Genomic DNA, 20,366 nt, shown 5'->3' with positions numbered 1-20,366 from the left:
GGCGGCCCCGCCCAGGCCGCTTCCGCCCGGCCCCCCAGCAGCTTGCAGGCAGCACCCGCTCGGCGGCGGCGGCGGGCGCGGGACGAGAGGAATGAACAGGCAGCCGGGCGGCCGCGGCCAGGACCCCGCCTCGCGCCCGCCCGCCCGGGCCGCGCCCCCCGCCCAGGCCGCGCCGCGCCCGCCCCCAGAGGCCGCTGGCTACTCCCATCGGCTGCCGCCGCCGCTCCTGCCCTGATCGCCGCCCCGCGCCCCGCCATTGTCCCCGCCGCGCCGCCAGCTGCGCCCGGCCGCCGACCGGGAGGCCGGGGCCGCGCATGGGTGGGCGCCGCTGATGCCGCCGCCGCCGCCGCGCCGCCCTCCGAGGCTGCGTCCCGGGAAGCCCGGCCCCCCGCGCCCCCCGGCCCGGCCCGGCGACCCGGACCTGAGCGCGCCCCCATGGAGGCGCCCGGGGTGGCCAAGGCGGCCGCGGCGGACGCCGCCTCCCGAGAGAGCTCGGGGGAGACCCCCGACGGCGCGCCGGCGCACTTCCCCGGCCCCGGGGCGCCCTCGCCGGAGCCGCCCGCCTACCGCCCGCAGGACTTCGACACGCTGGCCACCGTGGGTGAGTGCGACGCGCGGGGGCCCGGCGCCGCCCGGGAAGCCGGCATCAGACAAAAGGCTTGTGTGCGGTCGCCCGGCCGCCGCCCGGGGAGGGCCCTGCCTGGTCCCGCCTGCTCGGGGTCTCCGCGCGGGGTTCCGCGTGCGCCCTGGGTCCCCCGAACGCCCCGAGACTTGGAGGGCTTTCTTCCGGCCCCCGATAGCCTCCCCACCTGCGGGCGCTGTGCCCCGCACCCCCAAAGTCTCCTGATTTAGACCTTCCCGCCCGCCCCCCAACAACCTCCCCGGTGTCTGGCCCCCCACGACGTCCCAGAACTTGCTGGGGTCACGTCGCATTGAGGACGTCGCGCGCCCTCGCGGGCAGGGGCTCCCGGGGACGGAGGCGGCGGCGGCCGCGGAGACCCTTGCAGACCTCACCTTGGCCAGGCTCCCTCTCTGCCCCGCGTCAGGAGGCTCCCGCCTGGACTTGAGAACTGGGAGGTCAGGTGTCCCGTGGCGTTTTAGGGGCGCGGGGCGGCTGAATTACGCATATCCTTACCCTGCCGCATTTTCCGGCCGTGTATCCGGAACTGGGCATTTCTTTTATCCGGCACTGATTTCCTTTTTGTCGTCCTCCTATGAACCTGACCGCTCCTAGGCAGCTGGAAACGTGAAGTCTGCAGTCCCCTGAGTGCCTGGATCCCAAAACGTGTGGGTGTGTGGAGCCCGCCCTGAGTGGGTCAGAATATCCCAACTCCTCAAGGGTGCTGCCTTCAGGCTGTGGGCTCAAGCCAGCCTGTGGCTTCTTAGCAACTCTTTGTTGCTAAGGAAGTTGTCCCAACCTGTCAGGAAAGAATCCGTGGGGAAGGGGGCACATACCGTAAATGACCCTGGAGCAGGGGTACCCAGGTACTTCTTGGGGCCCTTCCCCACCCTCTCTTGGAAGGGAGGAGGAAGCATTGGCCTCAAGGGCATGGCTTGGGGCTTCATATGACCAAGGGGCACAGCCAGAGTGGCATGAAAACTACTCAGAGTGGCATGAAAACCACTCAGAGTGACCTTGAAACCTTCCCTTTTCCGTCAGTAGGCTTTTGCCCGTGTGTAGTTGGCTGTGAGGAAGGAGTGCCCAGGAAGCCTGGTTTGGGACGGAGGGGAAAGAAAGCACCCTCCCTCTCTCCTGTTTCTCTCCTCCTCTCCCTCTGAGCCTTCTTGTCCATCTCCTCTTTCATCTCTCTCTCTCTCTCTCTCCCTTTCCTGTTTTTCTCTGTGTGTGTCTCTCTGTCTGATCTTCTCCATCTTCTCTCTCTCTCCCTCCCTCCCTCCCTCCCTCCCCCTGGGGCGCTCTGCAGGGCTGCTTTAAAAGCTGGCTGTGTTTTGCAGGGTAAGAGAGCAGGATAGAAACCTAGCCCAGTGCAGTCACACCGGTAGGTGGAAACACAATTCAACAATGGAAAGTTGCTGGAGGACCCGGCGGCCCTTGGCACGCAGCGCTGGCAACAGGATCTGTTCTGGGCACTTAAGCAAGTCTATTGTGAAAGGTGCCAGGGCATCAGGCGGGGCATGGGCTGGCGGGTGGGCTGCGGACGTGACGTAGCCTGGTGTCTGCAGCTGCCTGGGGGGGCTTTGGGCGCTGCCTAGTGGGCGTAGGGTGCCCAGTGGGTCGTCTTGTCCTTAAAAATAGAATGTCACTGCCTCTGGGGACCGAGCAGGGCCGGGTGGGGGGTGGGAAATGAGCTCTCCAGTTGTCTTTCCCTTTCTTAATGCAGAAGATACTTGGTCTTCAAGGATAACTTCCTGTGGGTTCCAAGGGTGTGAAGGGAGAGCCAGGTCACACACGTTCAGGATGTTGGACCAGCAGGGGCCTGGGACCCAGGGTGTGTGTGTGTGTGTGTGTGTGTGTGTGGCTTTGCAGTTTTGGTGGGTTTTTAAAATCACCTTTTGCCAGAACTTTCTTTAATATTCCAGATTTATCTGTGCATGGTTCATCTAAGAAACTAAGAATAAGGTGGTAAAAAGTCCCAAACCCATCAGAGGTGTTAGAGTTTCCAGTAAGTTTAGACCATGAGGTGTCATGGACAAAAGTGAGGGGCTACGCTGGGCTCTTTTCCCACAGTTAGAACGCAGTTGGGGCCAGTATGGTGCCTCTTCCTCCTAAGCTTCGGGCCCAGGAAACCTAAGTTCCCTTTTGACTCCTCCTGGACCCATTCCTAACTGTCCCCCATCGCAAACAGGCACCTCCAGTGGATCTGAATCGTCTTGAGGCCATCTGTATACATTTCTCCAGCTGAGCAAGGCTGTTTTCCACAACTTGAAACGAACCCACACACAAAACAGAAAACCACAAAACACCCTGACAAACCTCTCAGCCTATCTTAACATAACCACAATCCCCATGCCCTTGGAACCTTCCAGAATGAGTCAGGGTGGAAGGACCAGGCTGGCTGGGCTTGTCCTCCACCCTGAAGTTCTGAAGTTCTGGCCTCTCACAGTGGTGCATTTTCACCTGGTCTGATCTCCACTCCGGTGTGTGAGCTCTTCTTTTTCTCACCAACAGGCATTTTATTCATCCTTTTCTTTTGCCTGTGAGCTGGGCCCCGGGGGAGGCACCCGTGGGACAGAATTGCTGACTCACAATCCCCCAAGGACGGTTGTGATGATCAGCGCAGGTGGAACGCGGCAGGTGGGCACAGATGTGCTTCTGCATGATTTAGCAAAACCGGCAGTGGCTATTCAGACGGCGGGACCCCCCAGGAGGGTTGGCACCGGGATACCAAGACCCAGCTGGAAGCAGATGGCCCAGTTCACGGGGCGGCCATGACACCTTGGAGATAGAATAAGCAGGAAAGTCAGTGACCAGTAAGGTCTCAGATGTCCTTATTCTGTGCTCCTGGATAAACCATCTATAGGAAGTTGTCCGTGTTCGAGGTTGATTAGCTCTCCACAAATTCAGACAGCTTGGAAGAAAGCTCAGCTAGTGTCGGTGAAAAATCACATGGGCATTTTTTAAAGAGCGTGGAAGGGACCTTGGGTCCTGTCTTGGCCAAACTGATTTCGTAGATTGAAAAACAGGCTCAGTTATGGAAGGAATGGTGTGCAGCCCCTGGTCCACATGCCTGGTCCCAGTAACCAAGCTTGATTTCTTGCTATGAGCACAAACACTGGTGCTATTAAAGATAAATGCTTTGAAATAACGATAGGCGCACGGGAGATTCCAAAATCTGCACCCGTCATGAAGTTCACCCCCGTGACGTCTTCTGTAGGTGTCACACAATATCAAAACCAGGACGCGCGCCGGCGTGGGGTCCATCCTGCTAAGAGACCACAGACCTTAATCAGTGCTCCCACTTTTCATGGGCACTCGTTTGAGTTTGTGAGGAGGGGGCATGCGTGTAGTTTTGTGCAGTTTTATCCTGTACATCCATCTGGGCAGCCACCAGCACTGAGATCGAGGCACAGAGCTCGTTCCCTGACCACAGAGACGCGCTCACGCCTGACACTTGTATTTTTTTACTATCACATCGCGCTGTCAGAAAGTTGTATTTTCTTTAGACCGAGGAGACCTTCCGTAGTGATTAATTAAACCTGCGCTGTTTGTCTCTTACGTTCATTTTCCTCCCTGCTGATACGAGTGTCTCATGCACTCTTGGTTCCCCAGAACCGGCCCTAAGTTTTCTCCCTCCCACCTGGACTCCCAAACCATCACAGGAGCAGCACGCCCTGGAGGCGGGTGGAATCCGCCCTGGGGAGATTTCCCACTGCATGTGAATGACTTCTCTTGGGGCGATGTTGACAGAAGCCTTTAGCAGGGAATGTTGCTTATTGTGTAATGATACCCAGAAAATCGTGTTCACCTTTTAATCTGATTTACCTTGAGTGGGTGTGAATGGTAGTTTCAACTTAAGAGCATGAGAGGAACTTCGAAAGTTAGGTAAAATACGAGAGAAGAATATTTCTTTTTATGAAATTACGGAAAATACTAGAAAAGAATATTTCGTCTTACAGAAGTCCTGCAGGCTGTTCCTCCTCATTAAAAAAAGTTTACTTGTTTTTTGGCCACTCCAAGTGGCATGTGGGATCTTAGGTCCCTTTTTTGTTTTTTTTGCAGTACGCGGGCCTCTCACTGTTGTGGCCTCTCCCGTTGCGGAGCACAGGCTCCAGACGCGCAGGCTCAGCGGCCATGGCTCACGGGCCCAGCCGCTCCGCGGCACGTGGGATCTTCCCGGACCGGGGCACGAACCCGTGTCCCCTGCCTCTGCAGGCGGACTCTCATCCACTGCGCCACCAGGGAAGCCCGGGATCTTAGTTCCCTGATAAGGGATCGAACCCGAGCCGCCTGCAGTGGAAGCGCGGAGTCTTAACCCCTGGACCGCCAGGGAAGTCCCTGTTCCTTCTCATTTTTAAAAAATGGCAGTGAAATTCACGTAACACAAAAGGAACCATTTCAAAGGGAACCATGCCGTGGCGCTTCACACATTCACAAAGTCGCACGACCCTCATCTCTGTGAGGTTCCAGAGCATTTTCGTCTGCTGCCCCCGCAGGGTGACCCGAAATCTGTGAGCAGTCACCCCCTGCTTCCTCCGGCTGCTGGGAACCCCCGTCTGCTCTCTGTCTCCGTGGATCCGCCTGTGCCACGTCCTCTTCCTCTTACACACTCAGCCTTCTCACTTTCCATCTCCAAGGGGACAGCGGGGCGGAGGGAGGGGTGGGACTTTGGGAAGAGAAGCTTAGGAGATGCAGAGCCCATAGGTCCCTGCTCGGGAGGAGAAAAGGAAAATGGGCCAGAGGATAGAAAGTATGGGATGGGGGGGCGGTCAGATGAGGACCAGCCAGGAGGAGAAATGTACAGTCAGTGAGAGAGGCAGGGATGAGCAACGGGTCACAGACACGTGCACACAGAACCTGCTGTCCTGGGTCGGATAGAGTCGCCCTTCTCCCCCCAAACTCATGTCCTCTCAGAACCTGGGAACCGGGACCTTGTTTGGAAACGGGGTCTTTGCAGATGTGATGCAGTGAAGGGTCTGAGATGAGGTTCTCCTGGAGGAGGGTGGCCCTACATCCAGTGACAGGGTCCTTCTAAGACACAGAAGAGGAGAAGAGAGACACAGACACAGAGGAGAAGCCCTGGGAAGATGAAGGCAGAGACAGGAGGGATGGGGCCACAAGCCCAGGGACGCCTGGAAACCCCAGAAGCTGGAAGAGGCAGGGATCCTCCCCAAGGAGCCTCTGGAGGGAGCTCAGCCCTGGGACACCTTGACCTCAGATGTCTGGTTTCCAGGACTGGGGGAGGATGGATGCCTGTGGCTTTAAGCTCACAGTCTGCGGGAGCCCCAGGAAACGAATACACCTGCCAGAGAGGATTGCAGAGCTGATTTCTACGTGGCTTTACAGCTTGGTCCATGAAGCAGTTTCCCCAAATCCTTGGAGGTGGAGGACACCAGCTTACACGTATTTTCCGAGGGTGTCCTCATCTCACACAGCATGTGGGTGTGGCTAAAGCAGAGCTCACTGTTTGACAGAGGTCATCCCCCGAGCTGGATGGGGCAGGGTTAGTTCCCATGTGGTCAGGCCAAGGGGCGCCATCTTGAATCCATCCCGACCTTGTTTTCTTGATGGGCACCAGCTGCCATAATAGAATACCGTCCACTGGGTGTCTTATCAACAACTGAGATTGATTTCTCCCGGTTCTGGAGGCTGGAAGTTCGAGATCAAGGTGCCAGCGTGGTTGGCTTTTGGTGAGAGTTCTCTCCTGGGTTGCACTGGCTGTCTTCCTGCTGGGTGCTCAGATGGTGGCGAGTACAAAGCTCTTATAAGGACACTCATCCCATCCTGGGAACCCCACTCGTGACCTCATCTCATCCTGATTACTTTGCAAAGACCCACCTCCGGATACCGTCCCATTGGTCTGGGGGGATAGGGCTTCAACATGGGAATTTGGGGGGGCACAGACATCCAGTCCATAACACTGGGTTGACTTCTCCTTCCATGTCGCCCTGCCTTCTTCCTCCTGAGCTTCTGCCTTTGGGGTGCAGGTGGCTGCCCGAGCAGCAGCCTCACCTTGTCGCATCCTGGATTCCTTACAGGAGGACACCTCTCTCCCTGGATCTGGGGACAACCCTCCTTGTCCCGACTTGGCTCATCCATGGGGACGAGGACATGGCGCCATGATGCTGGTCTCAGACCTGTTTCCGGGATGGGTCTCTCCGCAGTGGGGGACCACCAAGGAGGCCGTGTCTGTCACTGGAATAAAAGGGCGGAAGCACCACGTGACACAGACACACGCTTCCCCTTTCCGGGGTCACTTGAAGCTTGTCAGCACGATGTTCTTCCCGAGAAACACGTGTTCACGATTCTCAGTCCGTCTCCTTCAGTCTCAGGAGCAGCTTCTTGGGGCTTTCTTGGTATTTTCCCCCAAGTTTGTTTGTTTGTTTTCAAACACCCACATGTCACCACCTTCACACCATTTAAAACGTTTCCCATTTTCCTCTTTTCTTTGAGAACTACAAATGCTCCTTCTTGCTGGGAAGAACAGTAAAGAACTGAGAAAGGAAGGTTCACTTTTTCAAGGTCATGCCTAGCGTTCTGGTCAGAGCACAGTCATCTCCCTTGATTTTTCACAGGGACCCCCGGGAGGAGTGAGGTAGGATGGGGCATTTGGGGGTCTTCTCCCCACATGGTCAGGGTGCTGGCTGATGGGGTGTCTGGTGAGAGCACAGGGGTCCTGCTTGGCAGGTGGCTGTCTCCTTGCCATGTCCTCACACGTCCTCTCCTGGATGCCTGTGCAGGGAGAAGGAAGTGCCCTCTTGGATCAGGACTCCACCCCTATGACTTCATTCTATCTTCTTAGAGGTTCCATGTCCAAATACGGTCCCACCAGGAGTTAGGGCTTCACCGTATGAATTTGGGGGAGACACAGACATGCAGAGTCCCTAACAGTGGCTGAGACAAGAATCAGGGGTAGCTCCAAGGTTTGGGGGTTACATGATTGGAAAGCTGTGCCACCACTTGGAGACATGGAGGGGGTTAGGGATGGAGCAGTGTTTGGGGGGAAAGACCAGGAGTACCGTTCGGGACGTGGTTAGTTTGATCCGCCTGGGGGACGTCTGTGTCGTTATCTACATCATCACCATCACCTTCCGCCACCTGCTGCCACATCCTGCCACCCTCCACCAGCATCCTCTGCATCACTTCTGACACTTGGGAAACTTTCGTTTAATTGAAATGCACAGAAGGGTGTTTTAAAGTGGACAATTCAGTGGCACAGTGTTGTGCAACCACCGCCTCTATCTGGTTCCAAAACATTTTCATCAGCCCCCAAAGGACACTCTCTACCCATTAAGCAGTCACTCCCCAGCCCCCCTGGCAAACACTAACCCGTGTCTCTATGGATTTGCGTGTTGTGGACATTTCACGTCAGTGGAATCATACACTGTCTGGCCTTTTGTGTCTGGCTTCTCTCACTGAGCTTCACATTCCTGAATTTTATCCTGGTAGCCTATGTGAGTGCTTCATTCCTTTTTATGGCTGAGTCATATTTCACTGTGTTGGATGGACCCCATTTTGTTTCTCCTGTTGCATTCATTTGCTTAGAGAAACAATGTACCACAGACTGGGCGGCTTAAACAATAGAAATTGATTTTCACACAGCTCTGGAGGCCGGAATCTGAGATCCAGGTGTGGGCAGGACTGGTCCCTCCCGAGGCCTCTCTCCTGGGCGTGTAGACGGCCGTCTCCTCCCTGTGTCCTCACGTGGTCGTCGCTCTGTGTGTGTCTATGTCCCGATCTCCTCTTCTTATAAGGACACCAGTCCTATGGGATCAGGACCCACCCTAGTGACCTCATTTTACCTTCATCCCCTCTGTAAAGACCCCATCTCCAAATACAGCCCCATCCCGAGGTGCTGGGGGTCAGGACTTCTAGATGAAATTCTTTGGGTGGAGGGACGCAATTCAGCCCATCACACCATGAACCTTTTAATGCATCATACGGTACCTCAGCTTCTTTGGAGTTCCCATGATGCACTAGTTGAGCCTCACCCCAGGTGGACTTGGCTGATTGCAGCCAAGGTAAACACCATAATATCAACACCTTCATCATCACCAGCATCATCTTTTCCAAACACAGGCTCGTCTCGTTTTCCAGGACATACGATAGTGTCTGTGTGGATTTGGCGCTCGCTTCTCTTAGCACACCTGTCGTGCATCCACCCCTCCGGTGCTCAGAGCACCTCCTTCTTCTGACTCCGGAGTCAGGGAGCCGGCAGGTGTGGAGGGTGGGGGGAGGGCAGGGCCCGGACAGGAAGCCCAGTGCAAGCTTCTCTTCCCTTGGTCTTCTGTTGTGATCTCTCTTGTGGCCTTTCCCACCTTTTGGCTACTGTAACAAATTACCTCAAACTCAGTGGCTTAAAACAACATGCATTGATTAACCTGCAGTTCCAAGGGTTAGGAGTCTGGAAATGGTATTACTGGTTGTTTTTTTTTCTTTCTTTCTTTCTTTTTTGGCCGTGCTGTGCAGCTCACAGGATCTCAGTTCTCCGACCAGGGACGGAACCGTGCTCTCGGCAGTGAAAGCTCCCAGCCCTAACCACTGGACCGCCAGGGAATTCCCAGTATGGCTGGGTTAAAAACCAAGGTGTGGGCAAGGCTGTGTGCCTTTGGGAGGCTCCAGAGGAGAATTCGTTTCCTGGCCTTTTGCAGCTTGTAGAAGCCACCCGCATTCCTTTGTTTATGATAATCTTCCTTCATCACTGAAGACGGCATTGCCGGGTCAAACCCTTCTCATGCTATTTCTCTCCTGTTTCTCTCGGATACTTCTAAGAACCCCGGTGACTCCACTGGATTCACCCAACTAACCCAGGGGCATCTCGCTATTAAGGCTCTGCTGATTCAAGTCTGTGGTTAGCACCCCTTTGCCACGTAAACGGACATGTCCCCAGGTTCTGGGGATTAGGACGAGGACATCTTATTCTGTGTATCGTGCACTGATTCTTCTAATCTACTGTGTACACCTCACCTGAGACACGGCACCGCTTTGGGGAACGTGACGGGTGGATGGCTGCACCCAGCCTGGCCTCAGCCCTGGTCTGACGGCACTGACTTCCACAGATGCAGGGACCAGAGTAACAATAAAAAGCTCTTCCGTTACTACCTGGGAGGAGAAATGGGAGATCCACTGACCAACAGATGGGTCTGGAAATTGTGTGTGTGTGTGCGCGTGGCTGTGCACGCTGGGGAAGGGATTACTGAGTTACCTGAGGCTGTCACATCTTTGCCCTCTTTTGAGGGGCTGGAATGGTGTCACCACTAACTGCCACCTCCCCGGGCAAGCAGCACCAGTTCTCGTGTTGCAAGAGAAACCCCAGTGACGGGACTGCTCCAAGATGAGATGACAAAGCCTTATACCTTCGAGGAGCTTCTGGCCCCAGGATGGACCTTTAGACGCACGGCTGTGACCCATGCGGAGGCAGGTGTGGTTAGCCACGTGGAATCCCAGAAACCAAGCTTGTGCCCACCCGGAGGCGGGAGGTAAAGGTGGCGGCGGGCGGATTGTTCTCGAGGAGGCTTGAGCATGTTGATTGATTGGACAACAGGGGTACGTTTATTAATCTTTTGTTTTGAGGAACTTGGCAGGCTCTCCCCCCGCCACCCTGAGGTTACCCTTGGAAGAATAATAAAAGCAACACGACGAATGCATCTAAGCAGCTCCTAATTCCAGCAGCGTCATGCCCCCCCTGCGTTTCACGGGGAGGAGGGATCTCCAATACTACGCTGGGTTGGGTGCACAGGATGCTGCGTCTCTTGCTACGTCCTTAGGGCACTTCAGTAAACGTCCGCTTGGCATCTGGGTTGCGTCCAAATAGGAGCATATGTTACAAAGAGCTATTCAGTGCCTTTGGAGTTAGCCATCGAGAACTCCAGGCAAGCATCCTGAGTGTCCCCAAGGCTCCTCCCACTGGAACGCCCTGTATCAGCCAAGGCTGCTGGTGGAGTGAGGGCATGTGTTCTAGGATGCAGATCCTTTCCTCCTCGGGCATGGGTGGGTCTTGCTCCCCTGGGGCGTAGGAACATGAAGGGGACATTCTCCATGTGGGTGGCTGTCACCCGTCCTGTGAGTCACCTTGTCCCCATGTAGGGGCTCCCGTTGGACCCCTCTGGGCCATCCTTGCAGCCTTTATTTCATGCCAGGTGCTGCCGTGGCCTCCCCAACACCTGCTTGGCCCATTGCCGCCCGCTTAGTCGAGGAGGACTGTCAAGACTAGACCCTGGGCGTCCGAGGTCCCCTCCCACTGGGTGATTCCACGCTTGAAAAAAAGATCCACCTTTGGCACCTTGCACGTCTGTTCACCCCACTTACCATTTGGAAATTCACGCTGGCTTTTCCTCCAGGTACAGGAAAAACAAACCGTCTCCCAGAGTCCCTGCTCAAATGCATGAGTTCCTGAAAATCATTGCACCCAGCGCTCCCATGTCGTGAGCTGCTGTCTATGTGCATCCTCTGGACGTGGCTCCTTTGGACACGGTTTTGATGAGGCGGCTCATCGAAGGCGTTCGGAGGGCAGCCTCCCCAGGGTTCCTGTAAAACAGTTGACAGTTCATTCGGTTGATGATGTCACCCTGCTGGATCATTATCTCAGGAGCCACTTCACTGAACAAAAGACCAGACCGGGCAGATCTGAGGGTTGGGTGTGGCGGGCAGGGCTCCGCTGCTCAGAGGACGGCCTTTGTAATGCTGAGGGCACCTGGGGTCTGAGGTTGGAGGAGCAGACAGAAGCTTGTGCCTGGGTGTGTGCAGTGGGAGCGAGGAGAGGTGGGTAGTTACCCAGCGTATGTTTGGGGACAATTACAAAAAAAATCATTCAGCACAGATTGAAAACTCTAGCTTGGAGTGTCTCCCCCCAACCCCTGCCCCCCCAAATCGAATGAGCATCCAGAAGGCCAACTATCTAGAGTTTCCTCTTTTAGAAATTCTGCCTGGGTGCTGGTTTCCATTTATCCTTACACCTCAAGGGAAAAAAACATCTACCCAGAAAAAACCAAAACACCAGTGAGTCAGAGTATTGGATTCTTGAATATAAATAGTCATTGTTGGCAGTGATTTTGCTCACCAAGACCTTCATTTAGTTGATCCTCCAAAAGATTAATTAGCATGTTCTTTTGGTAGCAGATTCTGAGGTATCTGTTGTATTGATTTGGGTCAAAGCAGCAGCTTCTTGTTGCCTTGATTGTTTTTTCTCTATTGATTTCTTGTTTTCTTTTTAAATTATTATTATTATTATTTATTTCTCTGCGCTGCGTCTTAGTCGCGGCATGGGGGATCTAGTTCCTTGACCAGGGATCAAATCCGTGCCCCCCCGCAGTGGAAGCGTGGAGTCTGAGCCACTGGACCACCAGGGAAGTCTCTTTTGTTTTCAATTTCATTGTTTTCTGCTTGTAAAGTTAGTAAGGACCTAACACAAAGACCTGGGTTAGGTCTTTATTTCTGCTTGCTTTTGGTTTATGTTACTCTTCTTTGTGTAGGGTTTTTTTTTTTTTTTTCCTGTCTTTCTTTTTTTGGTCTTTATTTACTTTACCTGGTAGTAAAGTGTTGTATTTTGATTGAGATTCTGGGCTCCTCCTCTGAGCATCCCAGAGGGCCGTGGAAGAAATGGAATCGTGACCCAGGAGGACTGCTAAGCCGGCGTCATCTTTTCCCACCACCCCAGGGCAGCCCAAAGGCTCACCGCCTCATCTTGGTCGTTGGGGGAGTCTTGTGTTTTATGCACTGTGGCTGGTTGACCCTCTTACAGGTTTGTTTCCCTCTCCCAGCTGCTGCTGCTTTCGTTACAGTTCTCCTTCCACGAATGAAAAGCCCCAGCTGCTTCCCTGGGGAGAACAAGCCACAGAAATAAGCATGGAGAAAAACGAGTCAGCGGCCACCTGCTCCAGAAGCCTGTTTCTAAGTGCAGCGCATTTCAGGACAGCTGCTCGGCTTCCTTAAAAGCAAAAGTAAAACAAGGGCGCCGTCAGCTTTAGACATCAGCTTTACAATCCCTGTCTAGATGCCACTGGCAAAACCATCCGTGGGAAGGGTGGGGGGTGGGTGTGTGGACTGGTCTCTTTACCTCCTGGGTTATCGGTGGGAGATCTTCTACCTTTGTACAAGGGGAAACCAACCTCTTTCTTTAGTTGTCCAGTGGTTTTCTGTGTTTCTGTTTCTCCCTGCACTACTGCATACACAGGTGTGCACACACCCACGTACACTGGGAAAGTTTTTGGCTGAGGGGGTGAGAACCCTTCTGGCTGTTGAAAACACTCCAGTTCTTCAGACGTTGACAAATACTCTGATGAAACCTGAGACCGGCCACCTCTTTGGATGGGAGAAGCCATCTCCCATTGCCAGGCCCGCTGCCTGGCCTTCCTGTTAAGTCAGCAGGGCAGGTAGTTCCTAGGTAGACAGTTCCAAGTCTGCCCCAGAAGGTGGTTTCTGAATTGTCCCTTCAGAACGTTTTTGTTCTGGAAACAGTGCAACCTCTGACGGCCCGGGTTCCAGGCTGCTTCATTTACAGCCCAGAAAAGAGTAATGAATCGTGACAGACATCACACAGTGAAAGGAAAGTAGAAGGCAGGCTTAGTATAAAATGAGGCCGCCAGTCCAGTCCAGGAATCACTCAGTAGCACAGACAGCAGGAGTCTTGCATGTGGATTCTTGAAAGACCGCAGATTTGCAGGAGGGCCTTCAAGACGGAGTGAGCAGCTTTTCTCAAGGCCCTTGAGGCATGGAGACCTTGTCTTTCTATCGATTTTATTTGTTGCCAGCATTAAACTTGACTTCCCAAGTGGCTGGCATGCCCTGTGAAACAGGTCTCTGGCTGTCCTGACTCTGCAGGGACTGGCCGTGCCCGGGCTTGTAGAGCAGTGTACTTTGGGTTATGAACACGTCCTCTGGCTCCAGCTGGGCAAGACTCAGGCACGGGCATTGGGAGACACGCGTTTTTCTCTTCTTAGTAGATGTTTGGATTCCATGGGCTTTCCCAGGATGTGGTTTGCGTGTATCGCGCAAAGATGAAGGGTGCATGCTTACCCCAACCTGCGGCCACGGGGGACTTTTAAGATGACTCCTGGGGACCCTTAGGTCGCTCCCTCCCAGACCCCCTGGTCTCCGTCCTTCGTCTTTGGGGAATGAGGGTTATGCTGTGGGAATTGGATATCCTTGACAGGTAGGAAATCGTGGAGGAAGATTGTTGAGGGAAAGTGGGTCTTTGTCACATTCTCAAATGACACCTTTGATCTTGGTGAGGAGATTGTGGTTTGAAGTGGGAATCATCAGAAAGACTTTGAATGGGAGACAGTTATATTTGATCAGGTGTCGTTTGTTCAGGTTTTCAGAATGCCTGTATTTAGTGCCGTGAGCTCTTAAATGGTCACAAAATAGATACTAAATGGGAATGAAAAGGGTGGATTGTAATACCTAATAGACTCATTCAAAATATGTCTCCTTTGCAGAGCCTAAACTAAAAAGACTGTAAAAATATTTCTTTATCCTGTTTGGAAAATGCTGGGCCTTGCGAAATAGTCTATTTAAGAGGCAGAACGAAATGCCTCTTGAAAGACCGCATCGGTTACGCGATGGGTTGCTACGGTCGGTCCACAGCCAAGATGAAAGTGGTTCTCAAAGTGGGGTCCTGGGGCCCATGGGAGTTCCTTATGGGACTGTGAGGTCGCTATGACTTTTGTAAGAATACGAAAGCATTATCTGCTTTTTTTCCCTCCTTCTCGCGTGAGTGTTGGGTGGAATTTCCAGTAGCCACCTGACGTGTGATGATGGTTGTCTCTTTGATCACCAGTGAAATGCATCCTCGAGGGCTCTTGTGTTTTCTGTATTTTTGTTTTACTTGTTAGTATGGCTGCTATCGAGAGGCACCCCCAAGCCCCACACCAACAAACGCTCCTCAGGGATCTTGATAGATTTCTAGCGCATCCAGAAATCCTGAGATCAGAGAGTTTGAGAGGTGCTGCTTTGAGCGTGGGGGGCTCTGAAGTGGACATTGAGGGGCTTGAAGGTGGCCTGGGTCTATGTCTACCACACTGTGTATCACTCTGTACCCTGGGGCACAGTAGGGACCCCAGAATATTTGTCCAGCCAGGCACTGGAAGAATGGATGTGTTGCTGGCTGTCGGTTACCCTGGCAAGAGTTCAAAGCGTGAGGTCAGTTTGAGGAAGGGTCACCTCTCAGGGATGTGATCAGCAAGAGAGAGAAGAGACAAGGATCGGGGTCAGGGGCTTTAGAAGAAGAAAGGTTCTTGTGCTCCGAGAACCCAGCGGTTGGTCAGCTGGGGGATATTTCAGCAGGATCCATGCTTTCCATTAACCATCACGTGAATGGTCTAAACATTGTAAAGACTATTATGCAACTTTAGTCCTGTTTTCTGTTACCAAGGATAAGTTTAGGGCTGAGCCCTGATCCTCCCCTATCAGGAAATAAAGGTGATTCTCAGTTTGGGAGCAATATGGCGGCCTCAGCCCTATTATGCAAATGAGCCAGGCTCCTGAGTAGACTCAACAAGAGTAGTTGAGCGTGACTAGTTGAGCATGTTTGTATGCCTGGTTCTTGAGCCAGTTGCCTCTCCTGGATTCTCTCATAGCAAACTTCTTCTCCTGTTCTTGGATTCTTTAGAGCAGCATATGGTCCAACAGAACTTGGTGCCATGAGGACCATGTCCTATAATCTATGTTGCTATGGTGACCAGCTGATGTACCAGCTTCTTTTTAAAAAATTTATTTTATTGAAGTATAGTTGATATACAATATTGTGTTAGTTTCAGGTGTACAGCAAAGCAAAGTGATTCAGTTATACATATGTAACATTCTTTTCCATGATGGTTTGTCACAGGATATTGAATAGAGTTCCCTGTGCTCTACAGTAGGACCTTGTTATTTATGCATCCTATATATACTAGTTTGCACCTGCTAACCCCAAACTCCCACTCCATTCCTCCCCCACCTCTCCTCCTCCTTGGAAACCACAAGTCTGTTTTCTATGTCTGTGAGCCTGTTTCTGTTATGTAAGTAAGTTCATCTGTGTTGTATTTTAGATTCCACATATAAGTGGTATCATATGATATTTGTCTTTCTCTGTCTGACTTCACTTAGTATGATCATCTCTACGTCCATCCATGTTGCTGCAAATGGCATTATTTCATTCTTTTTTTATGGCTGAGTAATATTCCATTGTATACACGTACTACATCTTTATCTGTTTCTCTGTCGATGGGCATTTAGGTTGCTTCCATGTCTTGGCTATTGTGAATAGTGCTGCTATGAACATAGGGGTACATGTGTCTTTTTGGATTACAGTTTTGTCTGGATATATGCCCAGGAGTGGGATTGCTGGGTCATCATCAACTTCTTTATTTGATTCAACCTCACTTCATTGGACTTTAAATAAGCCACATGTGTCTGGTAACTACTGCATTGGACAGCACAGCTTACACACTTAAGAATCTCAGCAGTTGTATAGGTAAACAAAATCAGACATCAGAATGCCTTCCTTCTGGGGTGCCACTACCTCAGGATCATTTTTAAGTGATTTCTCAGGCACTGTTAGTGATACCAATGGAAACAGTTCTTTAATAAAATTCTCGGCCATCCCCTGATTCATTATGACACCTGAGATAAATTACACGTCAAAAAGACCTTCTTTCCCTAGTATAAGTAAACGTCCAGAGGCATACGTATATTTTCCAAAAGTGATTGAATATCAGCTGCTATTTTCTAAACATCTCTGGTTGCATGTTCCACACGGACCCCTTATAGCATGTCTTCTGTTTCTCTATGAACCATATTCTTATGGTTACTTGAAGATTTCATAAAAAAACACTTTCAAATGGGCAAAACATCTTCACTGATGGGAAGATTGAGTTTGTCAGCAGAAGATAAACTACATCTTCCTTGAGAAGATGTAGTGAAAGTTATAGTTCTAAATATATATACACACAGGCATAGCTTGCTTTATTGCACTTCGCAGATGCCGCGTTTTTTACAAATTGACGGTTTGTGGCAGCCCCGCCTCAAGCAAGCCTGTGGGTGCCATTTTTCCAACAGCACTTGCTCCCTTTGTGTCTCTGGGTCACATGTTGGTCATTCTCGCCATATTTCAAACGTTTTCATTATGATTATATGGGTCATGGTATCTGGGACCAGGGAACTTGGATGTTACTACGACAAGTCCCTGAAGGCTCAGAGGATGGTCTGCAGTTTTTAGCAAGAAGCTATTTTAAAACGAAGGTCTGTACATTGTTTTTTAGACAAAATGCTATTGCACGCTTAATAGACTACAGGGGAGTCTATCAACTGGGAAATATCACTTTTATACACCCTGGAAAACCAAAAATTTCCTGTGACTCGATTTATTGCCATGTTTGCTTTATTGAGTTGGTCTGGAACCCAACCTGTGTCTCTCAGGTGTGTGTGTGTGTGTGTGTGTGTGTGTGTGTGTGTGTGTAATTTATTTCCAGCCTCTCCCTATTGTAAATATTGCCAGAGACTTTATTAATTAATTTTTATTGGAGTATAGTTGGTTTGCAATGTTGTGTTAGTTTCTGCTGTACAGCAAAGTGAATCAGCTCTACGTTTACATATGTCGCCTCTTTTTTGGATTCCCTTCCCGTTTAGGTCACCACAGAGCACTGAGTAGAGTTCCCTGTGCTCTACAGTAGCTTCGCATTAGTTGTTTATTGTATACATAGTATCAATAGTGCAGAGACCTCTGATGTCATGTGGCCACCTGACTGCCCGCAGATGCCACCTGCTTGCTGGTACGTGCACACACACACACACACACACACACACACACACACACACACACCTCATAGTCTCCCTCTCCCAAGTTTCCATTAAACTGATAATACAGTTTATTTTCAGGAATACAGCAATAACGTAGATACAGACAGTCGTCACGAAGGAGCTGCAGGTGTCACACACAGCTTAGAAGTTGCATCAGACTTCTGGACAGCCAAGAGCAGATGGCAGCGTGTAGGATAGTGTGGACGAAGCAGCGTGGGGAGGGCTGGACACGCCAGACCCCAGACGATCTCTAACAAGAGTGAGGATTGAGTGGGACTTCCCCAGCGGTCCAGTGGTTAGGACTTGGCGTTTTCACTGCCGAGGGCCCCGGGTTCGATCCCTGGTCCGGGAACTGGGGTCCCCGCGAGCCGCATGGCGTGGCCAAAAAAAAAAAAAAAAAAAGTTAGGATTGAGTAACAAAGCACAGGGATCCCTGGAGAACTCCACAGCTCCTGTGATGACCACGGTGCCCGGAAAACCATCAGCACTGTTGGAACAGCTTATTTAGTAAAGAGACGGAAGGCAGTGTTTGCTGTCTAAGGGTGACCTTCTCCTAATTTTCTCACGCCGAGGGTCCCAGCCTCGCTCACACGTGGAAACTTGAGTGGTCCTCTGTAGACCCTTGTTCTTAACAGGAAACAGCCACCAAACTCGCCTTGTTCGATAGCTTTACACAGTCTGAGACATCAGGATAGCAGAAGACTTGAGATCCCAGAGAAAGCCAATAATTCAGGGAACCTAAGAGAAGCTGAAAACAAACAAGGGAACATAAGAGGAATTTTTTTTAAAGTCTCACTTTGAGTCATATTTTCAGAGAAGTTTGACAAGATACTGTATCCATCAGCAATAATAGGAAGTTCCAATAAAAGAGAAACAAAAGAGTTTTCACCAGGATGGCTGGATATCACAAAGGAGGATTTTCTAAAGTCCAAAGGGTGATCTGATCCACGCTTGTGACTTTAGTTACCATCCTGGAGCTGGTGGCTGCCAAAGGCACAGCTGTCACCTGCACCTTTCTCTTGAGAGCTTGCAGGCTGGTCTCCAAGGCAGTGCCTGTTGGGTGGGTTTATCTCTCTCCCCCCAACATTCAGGGGCCCCTTAGATTAATTTCCAGAGGCTCTTGTTACAAATCGTTACAAACCAGGTGACCTACAGAAACAGGCATCCATCCTCCCCCAGTCCTGGAGACCAGACGTCTGAGGTCGAGGTGTCCCAGGGCTGCGCTCCCTCCAGAGGCTCCTGGGGAGGGTCCTTCCTGCCTCTTCCAGCTTCTGGGGGCTCCAGGCGTCCCTGGGCTTGGGGCTGCCTCCCTCCCGTCTCTGCCTCTGTCTTCCCGGGGCTTCTCCTCTGTGTCTGGGTCTCTCCTCTTCTGTGTCTTAGAAGGACCCTGTCATTGGATGTAGGGTCACCCTCCTCCAGGAGGACCTCATCTCACACCCTTCACTTCATCACTTCTGCAAAGACCCTGTTTCCAAGTAACGTCCCATGCTAAGGTTCTGGGTGGGCATGAATCTTTGGGGGCTCGATTGAACCCAGTACATCCCTGCTCTTCCAGGCATCCGCAGGGTCCAACATGGAACTTGTCGCCACCCTCCCCAAAACAGAACAACTCAGTGGACCCTTTGGACACCTGCCAGGGTTTCCTGTTTCCTGTCTTTTTTTTTTCTTTCTTAGACCATACACTGTATACTTTTAGAGTGAATTATGCATAAAAGTCTGTGCAAACAATAACATATATTACAATAACATTCTCAAAAAATCCTACTATATTTTAGCGTTGTTAAGTTATATAAAATACATCTTCATAAAAGTACAGGATCTTTTTTCAAGTTTTAAATCATGACCTTCTCAGATGCCTCAGCGCTACCCTGTGGGCTTCTCCTCCCTCCCTCTCCTAGCCCGTCCCCTCCAGCCTCATGCAGGATTTGTTCTTTCACTCCACACTCGTCTTTCGTCCTTCCTACTGGCTTCTGCAACCGCAGGGAAATCTCTGAAACAAAACGGAAAACACGCCGAGCTCAGATCAGCCAGGCACTTCCCCCCTGCCCGCCGCGTGATTTCCTGTAATCCGTTGCCTAAAGAACGCGATGAAAGGATTTCAGAATCCCTGCCTTCTCTTGCCCTGTTTCCTCCATCCTCATGAATCTCCATTCTCTCTGTGGCCTTTGCCATCCTTAATTTCTTTTTTTTTAAATTTTTAATTATTTTATTTTATGTTTTTGGCTGCGTTGGGTCTTCGTTGCTGCACACGGGCTTTCTCTAGTTGCGGCGAGCGGGGGCTACTCTGTGTTGCGGTGCACGGGCTTTTCATTGCGGTGGCTTCTCTTGTTGAGGAGCACGGGCTCTAGGCACGTGGACTCAGTAGTTGTAGCGCGTGGGCTCAGTAGTTGTGGCGCACGGGCTTAGTAGCTCCGCGGCATGTGGGATCTTCCCGGACCAGGGCTGGAACCCGTGTCCCCTGCATTGGTAGGTGGATTCTTAACCACTGAGCCACCAGGGAAGTCCCACCCGTCCTTAATTTCAATGAGCGTCTACTCTCCAGTCCACCCCACCCTCCAATTTCCACTGGAAACTTCCCTTCCTCAAAAATGAACGTCTTTCCCGACCTTCACCCCAAGGTGAGGTCCATCCATATGTTCCTCAACACACCTGTGTTCTGAAGTCCTGCAGCCTTAGAGGCCCATGAAACACAGATGAGCGCATCAGAGTCAGGATGGCTGTTGTCGTTAAGGTTTACTGCCAGCCTTTCCCGCACGATGGTAACAAAACAAGATACGAGGGACCAGCCTGGTGTGGATTGTGGCTGTTTCTGAATCGTGCAGAGCGTCCAGCACACAGCAGTATATCAGTAGTGGTGGGACGGATGCCTCGCTTCCTTAGATTGACCCAGTTGTTTTTTTTTTTTAATACTTATTTATCTGGTTGCACGGGGTCTTAGTTGCGGCTCGCGGGCTCCTTGGTTGCAGCATGT

The 20,366-nt window shown here is 51.7% G+C and overlaps 1 protein-coding gene across 1 annotated transcript in view; it reads left to right on the top strand.

Moving 5' to 3' along the window:
• Positions 1–435: 435 nt before the first annotated feature.
• The window catches only part of PRKX (protein kinase cAMP-dependent X-linked catalytic subunit), a gene marked incomplete at its 5' end in the record, with an annotated part of 83,471 nt that continues 63,540 nt past the window's right edge, over positions 436–20,366 (top strand). The window contains one exon of the mRNA XM_079727861.1: positions 436–601. Coding sequence (XP_079583987.1) covers positions 436–601 — 166 coding nt within the window. The remainder of the gene's footprint in view (positions 602–20,366) is intronic.

Source organism: Hyperoodon ampullatus (genome assembly GCF_949752795.1).
Source record: "Hyperoodon ampullatus genome assembly, chromosome: X".
Taxonomy (NCBI): domain Eukaryota; kingdom Metazoa; phylum Chordata; class Mammalia; order Artiodactyla; family Ziphiidae; genus Hyperoodon; species Hyperoodon ampullatus.
Note: the sequence above shows the minus strand (reverse complement) of the source record. Positions and strands in the feature narration are given on the sequence as shown.